The sequence below is a fragment of the Tubulanus polymorphus genome, chromosome 3, assembly GCF_964204645.1.
Source record: "Tubulanus polymorphus chromosome 3, tnTubPoly1.2, whole genome shotgun sequence".
Taxonomy (NCBI): Eukaryota; Metazoa; Nemertea; class Palaeonemertea; order Tubulaniformes; family Tubulanidae; genus Tubulanus; species Tubulanus polymorphus.
The window spans coordinates 13,523,131-13,536,225 of record NC_134027.1 but is presented as its reverse complement, the minus strand read 5'-3'; the positions used below and the strand labels follow the sequence as shown (position 1 = coordinate 13,536,225).

At 30.3% G+C, this 13,095-nt stretch overlaps 1 protein-coding gene and 1 long non-coding RNA gene across 2 annotated transcripts; both read right to left on the bottom strand.

Moving 5' to 3' along the window:
• Positions 1-2,668: 2,668 nt before the first annotated feature.
• On the bottom strand, positions 2,669-3,995 carry LOC141902816 (uncharacterized). The gene is made up of 3 exons (XR_012618947.1): positions 3,728-3,995; positions 3,498-3,640; positions 2,669-2,898 (listed from the first exon to the last, which is right to left on the bottom strand). It is a non-coding gene; the product is annotated as an uncharacterized LOC141902816 (long non-coding RNA).
• A 145-nt stretch (positions 3,996-4,140) lies between these two features.
• Positions 4,141-5,149, bottom strand: LOC141902104 (uncharacterized). Its single transcript, XM_074789746.1, has 3 exons — positions 4,906-5,149; positions 4,501-4,644; positions 4,141-4,344 (listed from the first exon to the last, which is right to left on the bottom strand). Exons 1-3 carry the CDS (start codon positions 4,963-4,965, stop codon positions 4,141-4,143), a joined length of 408 nt encoding a protein of 135 aa, XP_074645847.1. The 5' UTR covers positions 4,966-5,149.
• Positions 5,150-13,095: the final 7,946 nt, after the last annotated feature.

Genomic DNA, 13,095 nt, shown 5'->3' with positions numbered 1-13,095 from the left:
CAGAGTGTGTTTGAATATTATAATTCATTTTTTCTTCTGAATTTATAAAACTTACTTTCCCAGAGATACTAATTTTTGGATATTCAACATCTGTTATCAAATCTAGTATTTTTTCTATTATTTCATTAAATGTACTATAATCTTCTATTGTTGTACCTTTAAAAAATCTAAATATAATAGCTGCAGGACCAATTTTACTATGTAATGTTTCTAAAATTTCAATTGTATCTTTTATTTCTAGTGAATCAATATAATTTCTAACATTTTCCATGTAAGGTTTATTTGAAATGGATTTAGTTTTTGAAGTTGGTTTTTTTACTTTTTGAGGTTTATCGTCAAAATAATCTTTTCCTAAAACATTATTACTCAAATTTTGATGGTGTTTTTGTGATTCGAGATGTCTATTATAATTCCTTTTTACTATAAATTCATTACAAACTTCACATTTTATTTCATCCACATTCATATTTTCTAATCTTTCTTTTCTTTCATTGGAATTTTCTGGAGTTTCAAAATCTATTACATGTTTTATATGATTTGCAGTTTTTTCATGTCGTGTTTTATTAGATATATCGACGTATTTTTTTACAATATTTGCAATAATATTGATTTTTATTAACATTATTGTTTTCTGGCTGGTGTTCATTCTCCCCCATTTATTAGGAAAAAAAATTACTTGTGGTGATGAGTGGTGTCTCGTCCTCTGATCTGAAACCCACATCTTCCAATTACTTTGTTAGACTGTTAAATGATAAATTGTTAGACTGTTAAAATGATAAATTGTTAGACTGTTAAATGATAAATTGTTAGACTGTTAAAATGATAAATTGTTTGACAGTTGAAATGTTTAATTGTTAGACCGTTAAAATGTTAAATTGTTAAACTGTTAAAATGTTAAATTGTTAGACTGTTGAAATGATAAATTGTTTGACAGTTGAAATATTAAATTGTTAGTCTGTTTAAATGATAAATTGTTTGACAGTTGAAATGTTAAATTGTTAGACTGTTAAAATGATAAATTGTTTGACATTTGAAATGTTAAATTGTTTGACAGTTGAAATGATAAATTGTTTGACAGTTGAAATGATAAATTGTTTGACTGTTGAAATGTTGAATTGTTAGACTGTCGAAATGTTAAATTGTTAGACTGTTAAAATGTTAAATTAATAGACTGTTAAAATGTTCGACTGTTAAAATGATAAATTGTTAGACTGTTAAAATGTTTAATTGTTCGTCTGTTAAAATGATAAATTGTTTGACTGTTGAAATGTTAAATTGTTAAACTGTTAAATTGTTAGACTGTTAAAATGTTAAATTGTTCGACTGTTAAAATGATAAATTGTTTGACTGTTGAAATGTTAAATTGTGAGACTGTTGAAATATTAAATTGTTTGGCTGTAAATTTAATTGTTATTTGATTTAATCATTTAAAAGTTTAATATTTAAAAAGTGATTATAAAATATTTAATTAAAAACTAGCAAATATTTATTAATTTTTCTAATTTCTTTCTTAAATAAATGGATGGTTTCATTCCAACTGGGAAAAGTTGCAGAAATCAAGAGAAAATGAAATTAATTATGATGATTTCAGGGTTACTTTCATTTTCAGTATATAGTTTGAAACAATTGTTTCATTTTTATGATGATTGTAAAATAAAATATATTGAATTGAAAAATAATTTCAATTACATTTCAGATAGAATGAATAATATTAAAAGATGTGAAATTTGTAGCAAAAAATACATGACAGAAAAAGGATTTAGAAATCATAAATTCAGGCATAAATTAGAATGATTAAATGAAAAATTAAAGTAAAGAATTTAAAGAAAATCTCATTTATTGTGTAAAATTGAAATAATTTCAACTACAACTAAAATTATACTAAAATAGACAACTTTGTTAATCTAATGAATTTTTAGTTATATTTTAGTTGAATTGTAATTAAAGTTAGTTGCAACTATCTTCAACTAGAATTTGATATCTTGATGCTCGTGTGTTGATTATATAATATGTTAATATTATACAAATAAGAAAACATTTGTAATATAAGAAAACCGACCTTCCATTAATAATATTATACAAAACAAAGACAAATTCCATTGACATAAAACACTTTAAACAGTTTGAATGGTTTATAAAATTAGTATAATAGATAGGCAAGGGTAGGCCTCTAGAATAAAAATTAGCAAGACTGAAGAAGTAGCATCAACAGCTATTAATCTTTCTGTAGGAATGGGATGATATTTACTTTGACCCTAATGAAGATATTGCAGTGCCTGACCAACAATCTGATGTAAGTATTTCATGGACAAAAATTAATTCTTAAGAAGTCATGCAATGATTATAGACGATTATACTTAGTCAACCGAGTGACATTGACAGGTCTCTGGTAAAACAGCTAAATCAAAGTTTTGTATCACTAGATTTATCACTATTATTTACAATATGTACATATATACATAAAAGAAAATAATATCACAATTCCAGAAAAACATCTTGACAGAGCTATTGGTTAGCCGAGAAGTTTCCAAGATTTTGGAGGACCAAATAATTTCAGATCAGGTTAAAGATCATCTAAAAAAGAACACAGGTATTTACATTTATATTGCCTACACTGTAGTTTATAATAATCATGAAAAATTTATAAAGTGCTTTATTTTACAGCTGGTGAACTAGCAAACCGCTTGGAATGGATAAATCGCGATGTACTCCAAAATTCAAACTCTCTGTCTACAGCCAATGCGCGGGAAAAGTGTTGGAGTAGATCTCATTCTGTCCTAACTGCAAATGTGACCACCGTGACTCAAGCATCGTCAATACTGGCCCTCCGTTGTATGGAGCAACTCCTTCACCAGACCTTTCCTGAGGCTACCATGAAAAAAACAACCAGTCCTTTAACTGAAAAAGAAGAAGTGGTATTTTACATAGCAGGGTATCTATTGAAGAAATACAAAACAAGATCCGAAGTCGAGTGCCTGGTGCCTGGAGTACCAGAGAATCTGTAAATAAATATGAATTTTGCAACTTGGTAAAAAATGCTGATCTCGCAACGAAATTTTTGGAGCTTGTTTCTGAATCTGATACCTCTGTAGAATCAATTGAAAATTTGTATAAATGCTTTGTCAACACGTTTTTTGCTGTAAGGGCTCATCAAAAATGTCGATACATTGTTGAAAAATTGGTTAGAGCTACTAAGTTGTCGCGAAAATCGAAAGCCTTAAGGGACAGTTTGTAACATATCTTTCTCATGTTTCTGAATCTGATATCTCTGGGGTCATTCATTTATTACGTACGCATTAGGGGAGGGGAGGGGTAAGTGCAATTGCGTACTGTAATGCTTAATTTATATGAAAAAATGGCAGATTTTCTGTACAGGGGGAGGTTGAAAAAGTCAAATTGTATCCGTATGTAATAAATGAATGATCCCTTTATAGAATTTGTACCGATGCTTTTTTATACTTGTTTTGCTATGAAAATTTTTGGTTTGAGATACATACATCAGTGTCTTTTGATTTTTGGAAAAGGCTCTTCATCAATTTCGTCTATCCGATTGTCACCTGCAGCTCTTCCAGTAGTATTACCCTTAGGCTGGAACTTAAAAGCCAGGGATCTTTGAATACGTAACTTGTTTTCTTGATGCCTAGAACATTTAGAAATTGTTTACATTTACCAGTACTTCGTGAATTCAGAACAGTTTTGAATACAAATGGAATGGAGTGTGACATACCCAAATTCATATACTGATGGATTCCAAGATCTATTGCCAAGTCCCCTGTGTCTTCCAAAATGCTCTTCTATTGGATCTTGGCAGAATATGTCGCTGAACACAGGGAACACTGTGTGACAAGAGAAATCTTGCTGCTGCAATATACCCCTTCACTACAAATCAATGAATAAATTCATTGGAGACATGTTATAAGTTATGTTTGCAGTATGAAGTCTTATGACCCGTAGTGTAAATTCCATCATATGTCTGATTTGACAAAAACATCTTCTCTTTCTCTGCCTTGGTAAATCCCTCCCTGTTACTAACTAAAGTCTTCCATAGATCAAGGTATTCCAGGTAGGATTCAAGGAACTGGAAAATATAGATTATCATCACAATTTTTAAAGCAGGTACCACAATTCAGGAATTTTTGTTCAAATTTGTCTTACTTGGAAACGCTCATCATCAAGTCTTCGATATGGGGCCAAGTCTGGTTTTCTTTTGTTGATATGTTCATTGAAAGATCTCACATCTAAGCAGTCAAAGAACCGGTCGGACATCACAATAAACTCCGAGAGTTCAATAACATCAGGACCGCCATACTGTTGGAGAACTAGTCCAACTGAACGACTAAGGACCTAAAATTGGAGAGATACCATTTAATGGTGACTTTAAGGGACCTGGTGTCAATTTCATGAAAAAGTTTGAATTAAAATCTTTCGTGGAACTACGTAGATCCTAAATATTATTCTACATCTACGTTTACTAAATCTAGCGTGGCAACAATTACCCACCTGCACTCCAAGTCTAACTGACATTCTGGCTGCTGGTGTAAGCCGTACGTGCTCATCTCTCAATTTTGTCATTCTGCGCTGATTAGTACCGTCTTCTCGATACACGTTGTAAATACTACTCCACCAAAGATGTTGACCATTGTTCTGTAAAAAAATGAATCATAATCTATACTTTCTTTCTTAGAAATGCCCTGGTAGGGAGGTCTGGAGGTCCTCCCCCAGAAAATTTTAGTGCATATTACAGCTTTAAGAAGTACTAGATAAATGTTTGGTGGAATTTTTCACATGTGATTTTCAAAAGGGCACTTGGTCAGAAGAGGGGAGGGGGGTCCGGACCCCTCAAACCCCCCTCTGGTTCTGTGCCAGTACAAGGTCGTTAAAAAATTCAATTGGTAATATATTTACCCAAAGACATCTGGTACCACCTGGCTTGGATTTCTCTAAGTTGTTTTTGATGGTTTTCATCAAATGAGGAGGATCAGAAATGAAATACAACGGGCGTTTTTCTACTGATATCCAGTTAACAGTCTCACTAACAAGGTTACTTCCATCCGCATGTATACGGTACAAGCGTTGATTTGGGGATGCCTTGTCTGAAGTACTTGATATAACCTATAACAAACTTAACTTAATGTATTACTCATGATAAATTGTTTTATTAAATCTTTCTATAATAGATGCTTTTTTATCTGAATGTGTTGAAAAATAATCTACATCGTGATCAGACAATAGTTTTTTAAAATGTTTGTTATAAAATTCCTTACCTTCATCAAATTGTATCTTATCTGGAATAGCTTCTTTAAATATTGATTTAAAAGCATTTATTACTTCTATACCAGTTTTATTTTTGATGGTAATTGACCATGCGTATCTACTGAATATAACATTTAATATCCAGAAATATCCTTTGTTGTATTCTTCTAAGTTCTTCATATCAATTAAATCTGCTTGCCATTGTTGATCGATATATGAAACCATAACTTTCCTTGTTAAATAAGTTTTATCCATTTTCTTGTGGATTTGATATGTTGGTTGATTTTGTAACGATGATTTTAATTCACTATATTTTATATCACCATTTTCTTTATCAGATTTAATTTTATCCCATAATTCTGAAACGCTAGAATATGATACTTCACTTTCTGGGTTGTAATATAACTCTCTTAAATATTGTTCTTTTTTCATCTTATTTTAATCCATTAATAATAATTTAGATTTAGTTTCAATGACTTTATGATTTGACTTATTTTCTGGTATAATAGGTTTATCATCGGAATCATTATTATTAGATTTGGATTTATGTTTATATATTACGCCAGAAAATATAATAACTGTTACTAATCCAATTGTAATATATAATTTATTATTACTTCCTGCATTAGACGAATCAGATGGATTATCATTCGAATCAATAACAGATAATTTCTGTGGTTCATTTATATCAGTTAATTTCTTTTTCTTAGCTCTTTTTAACTCAGAAGATCTTTTAGCCAATTCCCTTGCCCATTTAATTTGTTTTTCGGATCTAGGTTTCTTCTTAATATCATCACTCATTTATTTTAGTTACTTTCGTTCTGATTCAATATCTTCTGATTTACTTTTATCTTTGTATTCTATAGTTTTGATGTTAGAAAATGTTATAACTCCAGAAGAAATCAGTGTCATTATTCCTCCTAATTGGAATGAAGCGTTTCCGACCCATTTCTGTAGTTCTGTCATAACTAAGTAGTCATTTTTTAAATCACTAAATAATTTGTTTTCATCATCAATTGGTATAATCCGGTTACATAATTTAGAGTAACATTTTATAATACCATCTCTTATACAGTCGTTTATTCGAGCTAATCTAGCTTCTTCATATATTTTGAAATGTTTTATTACTTTATCTGGTTTCATGGCATCTAGTTCTTGATAAGTTATAATTTTTCCCAAGAAGTCCTTAGATTTGCCGCCGGCAATTAGTAACTCAAGATGATGCTTACATGTTAAATAGTATTCATAATCAATATTATTATCAACTTGAGCACAATTAGAAACAACTGTATCATTATTGCCAGTAATGCCCAAATCCTCAATTTTCTTTTCAATATCAGATTTCTTTGACTTTTATATTAGAGAAAAAAGCGAAAAAAATACTATAAGTATTATAGAATGATACAAGTAACTCTGTAATTAATAATAGCTTAGTTAAGTTAAAGAATTCTAGTATTAACTAGATTTGAATAGCTAGTTGAAGTTATTGTTTTTTTATTCAATTCTATTCAAAATATAAAGTATTCTCCTTTTGAAAAGAAATATTACATTTTGAAAAGAATTAAAATATAATTCACTAGCTAGTTGAAGTTATTGTTTTTTAAATACTTTTTATTTAAATTAGGATTCGATATCTCACTACTTTTGTCTATCTATTAGGAGCAGTAATTATAACAGTCCAGATAAGTCATTTCGGATCCTCGATAATAAATCCTCAAACTGAAAATCAATTCAACGAAAACGCCGGGTGGAATTACTATTTCATAAAAACATGTATTTTATTCTATGTATTTTCTGGTATAATAGATTTATTATCATTGGAATCATTATTGTTATCATCAGATTTATACTTATATTTATATATTACACCAGAGAATATAATAACTGTTACTAATCCAATTGTAATATATAATTTATTATTACTTCCAGCATTAGAAGCATTAGATGGATTATTATTTGAATCAATATCAGATAAAGTCTGTGACTCATTTATATCAGTTAATTTCTTTTTCTTAGCTTTTTTTAATTCTGCAGATCTTTTACCTAATTCTCTTGCCCATTTAATTTGTTTCTCGGATCTAGGTTTTTTCTTAACGCCATCACTCATTTATTCTAGTTAATTTTTGTTCTGATTCATTTTCTGTTTCACCGTTTGGGTGTCGTACGGCGCCATCTGTTCCGTTCTTACCTGATTTTTATTCTATAGGCTTGATATTCGAAAATGTTATGACACCAGTAGAGATTAATGTCATAACCGATCCTATTTGGAATGAAGCGTATCCGACCCATTTTTGTAATTCAGTCATAACTAAGTAGTCATTTTTCAAATCACTATATAATTTATTTTCATCATCAATTGACATTAACCGGTTACATAATTTTGAATAACATTTGACAATACCATCAGAAATAGAATCATTTATTCTAGCTAATCTTGCCTTTTCATAAATCTTAAAATATTTTATTACTTTATCTGGTTTCATAGCATCTAATTCTTGACAACTAATTATTTTCAATTTTGGTTGGAATATCCTTATTATCACTAATGCCTAAATCATCTAATGTTTTTTCAATATTAATACTATTCTTATTAGATTTCTTTGACATTTATATAGGAGAAAAAAGCGACAAAAAATATTATAAGTATTATAAAATGATGCTAGTTAGTTAAGTTATTGATACTAAATGATACTAGATAGTTAAAGTTAAAGAATTTTAGTATTAGTTATTGTTTTTTTAGTATTTTTTATTTGTGACATAAAGTATTCCCTTTTTGAAAAGAAATAATAGATTTTGAAAAAAATTAAAATAGAAATAATGGCTAGTTGAAGTTATTGTTTTTTTAATATTTTTTATTTCAATTCTATTATTCTTTAACCACTCAATAAAGATTCAACATATTTTTCATTATTCGGATCATTGTTCCATAATTCAATGAATTTCTTTGCCTTTGTTAACTGTTCTAAATATAACTGTAAATCTAGTTTATCATGTTTAATTTTATTTTCTTTCTTTTCAAAAGGTCTTAAATTCTTCAAATTCCAAATAAGTTTTTTATTGTATTCATCCATCATGTTAAATTTATATATCGGTAACACATGATCAATATGAAAGTATTCACCATAATTATCTATATTCATTTTATCATCGAATTGATATATTATCCATGATTTGAGAAATTCATCTGAACAATCCAATAAATTTGTTAGTGTTTCTGAATGCGTTTCTTTACTGAATAATTTTGATTATCTAGTTCGTAAACATTGTTTCAATTTAAAATTAAGATCTGTTTTGTATCGTTCTCTCATATATTCTGTTATATAATCACGATTATCTCTTTTCCAATCTCTAATATATTCTTGATTATTTTCTCTCCATTGTTTTTTCGTTTCTTTACATTTTTCTAGATTATTTAGATAATATTGTTTACTTTTTTCTTTGCATTTTTCAGTATTATTTATATAATATTGTTTATCATATGCTTTTTTGAAACTTTTACAAATATTTCGTAAACCATCTTTAGAATTTTTATCTTTATTAAATTCTGCTAATGATTTATTTATTTTACATTTACAACATGACTTCTGATAAATATTTATAACACCATTATTGTTTATATTTACAGCTTGTGATTGTTCTGACTCCATTTATAATACATATTTTTATCAAAATTGATTAACATTTTATCACTGAATGATTGATTACACGTATCACATTTATATATTTCTTTTTCATTCTTTAATTCATCTAATTTAGTTTCTAATATATCATCTTTTTATTTTAACTTTAATTTATTCTCTAAATGTGTTTTAGTTTTATTGTGTCTTGCTTTTTGAGATTTATCTATATTGATTTTACATGTTGAAACAGTAATACTTATTTGCTTCCATTTCAATACTAAATTTTTTATTAAAATTGATTTTAAAAGTTATTCATTTATATGTTATTCATATATATATATATATGAAAATTTTAAGAGTAATAGGGCAATGGTGGTTTCAGATCAAAGGTTGAGAGGTTGAGCTCATAAAAAAATGAAAAAATAAATTCGAGTGTGCGAGAATTTATTTTTTCATTTTTTTATGAGTTCGACCTCTCGACCTTTGATCTGAAAGCGCCATTTCCCTATTACTGATGTCGAACAATTACTTAAAACGCTTGTTTTAATTAACCGTTGTATGTATATATCCGAAAACAATCGTTCGCCAAGACTTATTCTACAGTTCTATAATCTAACTTATAAACATGCTTTATTAATGTCGAAAGTTATGGGAATACCTCAGAAACACACATTCCGCAAATTATATGGTATATATTTCCATAATGTGACCGTCGAAGCACCGCGTCAACTGCGAATCATATCACTCATTTCGTGCAACACGGAACAACAGGAAGCTATGTTTCATGAAATTGGAAATACAACAAACAGTACAAATTATCAAAGTGATCATTTAGCCATGAATGTTTTTATTAGACTTGGAGCGAAAGATATTCTCCGCAAAAGAGGCTTGCAAAGCCTATAGCATACTATTGGAAATATATCGAAAATAGCCGGAGATATTAAATCGTCGAACTCTAGATTTTCTTGTCACGAAATCGATGCAGCTTCGTGGCAACACCATATTAAACGACTTTCTGATTTTCTTAACTGTGGTGAAGGTGTCTGGTGGAGTTGGGATAGCGACGATATTATTTTCTTTGATGGTGACGATCAAGATGATTTTAAACCGGAAGGACCGTCATTGATGTCATTCCGTAGTACGACCCTTCATCAAGAATCTGATATAATTAACGAATACTGGCATAATTGTGTTGAGAAGAGTCTAGGTGTGTGAAGAGCCCAAATATCATATACATATAGATATACTTAGATTTATCTTATCAAAACTAAAAATTAATTTGTTGAATAATCCTTTCTTTCTTTTATACTTGCAGAGGGCGTATTTGATATCCTAGCTTTGTGGATCCGTTATAATGGTGAGAAGATATCATTTCGGAGAGATTCTTTGGATGATTCGGGCTTAGAAAATGACGTAGGTTTGCTGTATTTCAAGAAATAAAGTTGTTCAAGCTTTTTTGAATTGAAGCTATATTCACGTGAAATGCTATTTGTTTCAGGCGGAGATCGGTTATGACGAAAACGAACAAACTCAAAATGTTCAATTAGAAGCACAAACCCCGAATGTAAGTTATCTATCTTGAAAGATTGTTCAAAAACCTTTCAAACTGTAGCAATAGAAGGTCTATTGAAACTTTGGGTTTTCAGGATCATGAAACATTACCGGCAAGTACAATCGAAGAAAGTGCCGACACCGAAAAAGAACAAGAGTAGGAAATAAATATATCAAATCAGGTATGTCATCTTAAATTGAGTTTGATTAATAGAAAGTACCTCCCCCGATGATAAAAATAGCTAATAGCTGACTGGTTGGGTCATTCCACCCTCATCTGATGAAAATCCGAATCATTATTTTCTTTTGTGGGAAATTCAAGAAATTTAGTAGACATTAAACATGTTTCAACACTACTTCCATTCAATATCATTAAGCTTTTCTTATTGTGTTTCTATTATTTTCAGTTGGAACCAGAAGACCCAGTTTGCCAGATAAAACTGATACCTTCCCCATCAGAAGTACATCAGGTAATAAGCTTCTAGGCCTAACATATTTTCATATGTTATAAGAATGAAACTAAAGTTTTGAATTTTTTTTTTTCAGGAAGAACTATCAGATTACCCAGTAATACAAACATCATGGGGGAAGTTGTTGTTTGAGGTACTCGGGCCTGCCGAATGCGTCACCAGATATGATGAGCTTCGTCATCAGGCTACACTTAGTAAAACTTTCATGACTTTAAATGCGGATAGATTATTGTCGTGGCCGCAGTTGATAAGATTGGTAGAAATTCTTCAAAATTTGAAGTAGATTCGTAGATTCTGCAAATTTCAATTGTCACTTGTTTATCAAGACGTGATCAAAAGACTTGAATATCATTTGAAATGATTTGAATCGGGTTTTTATTGATAAAACCAAAATTCATTAAGACTAGTCTTAAAACTTAAAACTGTTTCTCGAAAGTGGTATAACTTGAAATTGTTTATAGAATATGAATGATGTATGAAAATTTGAGAATATGAATGTATCAAATTTATAACTGATTATAATTTTAACTATTGAATTGTTATCAATTATATCTGTGATTTTGAATGTCTGTGATTACATTTATTGCGATGATGAAAATAAAAAGGTATCTTGATTTAGCCGATATATTGCGTCGATCTGTTTCAAAGTCTGTTCTCGTTCTCGGATTCAACTTCTCAGTCAAAAAGCAGTGAAATAGTTTCATGTATTAGCACTTACTATGTAAGCTGATACCCTCAATTAACTGTGGAAATAACGACCTGTGGGAAGTGAGGTGCCATAACCCAGATGATAAGACAGAGACTTTCCTCGACAGTCTATTTTTATCTGTATCAGTTCACAATTACATTTCAAGCCGTATGGTGCGCTGTTCACCATCTGCAACTCGCTCGAGTTTGACCCAGGCCGTACTATCACTGAGTTATCATAACGATTTCAGGATTAGTTTCATTTTCAACTTATAGTTTGAAACAATTGTTTCATTTTTTTGATGAATGTAAAATAAAATATATTGAATTGAAAAATAAAGTTTCTCAAGAAAGTCAAATGCTAAACTCGTCATAAAAAAGTCCCCGATGAGATTTCAAGTATTAAATGCGCTCATCGCATCGGTAAGACATGCTTTAGCTTTTTTTTAATGATAATTACAACCCGCAGATAACTGTTAAATGTGTGACTTTCTGAGGGCTTTTATATGCTCATCCTTCACGTACTTCACGGTAATCAGCATTTTACGGTGACAACAACAGCGGCAGATTCACCTTAATTCGAGGAAGCGTGAAAATAGCGAAAATGAAAATCTCATTTTTGATCATTGAAATGTGACAATACGGTTTGATTTTTTTAGGTCAAGGGAGCTTATTAATTCTGAATAAAGTTTTTCGCATATATTCTACTCGCATAACTAGTATTTGTTCGTGGCAATGGTAAAAAAACTTCCCCCTAATCCTCTGCTCGAGCATTTTATGTCAATCTTTAAAAAAAAAAAATAAAATTCGCCCGCACTCGGCACTATCCAGAAAAAAGAATCTGGTGAGAAACTAGGGTATTTCTTTGTGTAGCTTAAAATAGGTAAGTGGATGATTAGGACTAATCGATACAATGCCATAACATGGTGCTTCCCCTTTCTGTATTCGCATAAGGAAAAAATTCCACTGGCCCGGACGACCAGTGGATTTCTTTTGTTACTGCAGTGTTGTCATAACGCGGAACAACGGAATCTCAGAATTTTCTAAAAACACGGAAATTCTTCAATTTCACTATAAATAGTAACCGGGTTTTCCATCGGGGATACTCACTGTCGGACAAGGCACCGTACCGATCGATGCAATGAGTTAGGTTCGAATCCCTTTATTTGTAGGCTATTTCATCAGAAATTTTTTTATGATACAATTGACTGGCTGCCACCTGCGGTAGCAGTTGGAATCAAGTAGAAAAAAAGAGACCACCCTAGGCAAACTTCTTATAGAGGTTTGCGAACTTCAGAAACGAATATTATCAGTTGAATTATTGAGCTTGTTCGCGGTAGGTCGGGTCGTACGTAATTCTTTCTACGTGGATAGTTCCAAACATTAGATACTACGACGAAACGACCGATTCAGTACCATTCATTCTTATTTGATCCAAAAAATCAGCATGTAGGAACAAATTTAATAGCTGTCACAAAGAAAACATTTAAAAGAACGAAAGCATTTTTCAACCT

What these genes read in the sequence shown, in the direction of transcription:
- LOC141902104 (XM_074789746.1), bottom strand. Translation starts at nt 4,965, where the DNA reads ATGAAAACCATCAAAAACAACTTAGAGAAATCCAAGCCAGGTGGTACC. An exon ending in GTGGTACCAGATGTCTTTGG is followed by an intron (nt 4,645 to 4,905) that starts GTAAATATATTA and finishes ATTTTTTTACAG; the next exon opens with AACAATGGTCAACATCTTTG. An exon ending in CAGTTAGACTTGGAGTGCAG is followed by an intron (nt 4,345 to 4,500) that starts GTGGGTAATTGT and finishes CTCCAATTTTAG; the next exon opens with GTCCTTAGTCGTTCAGTTGG.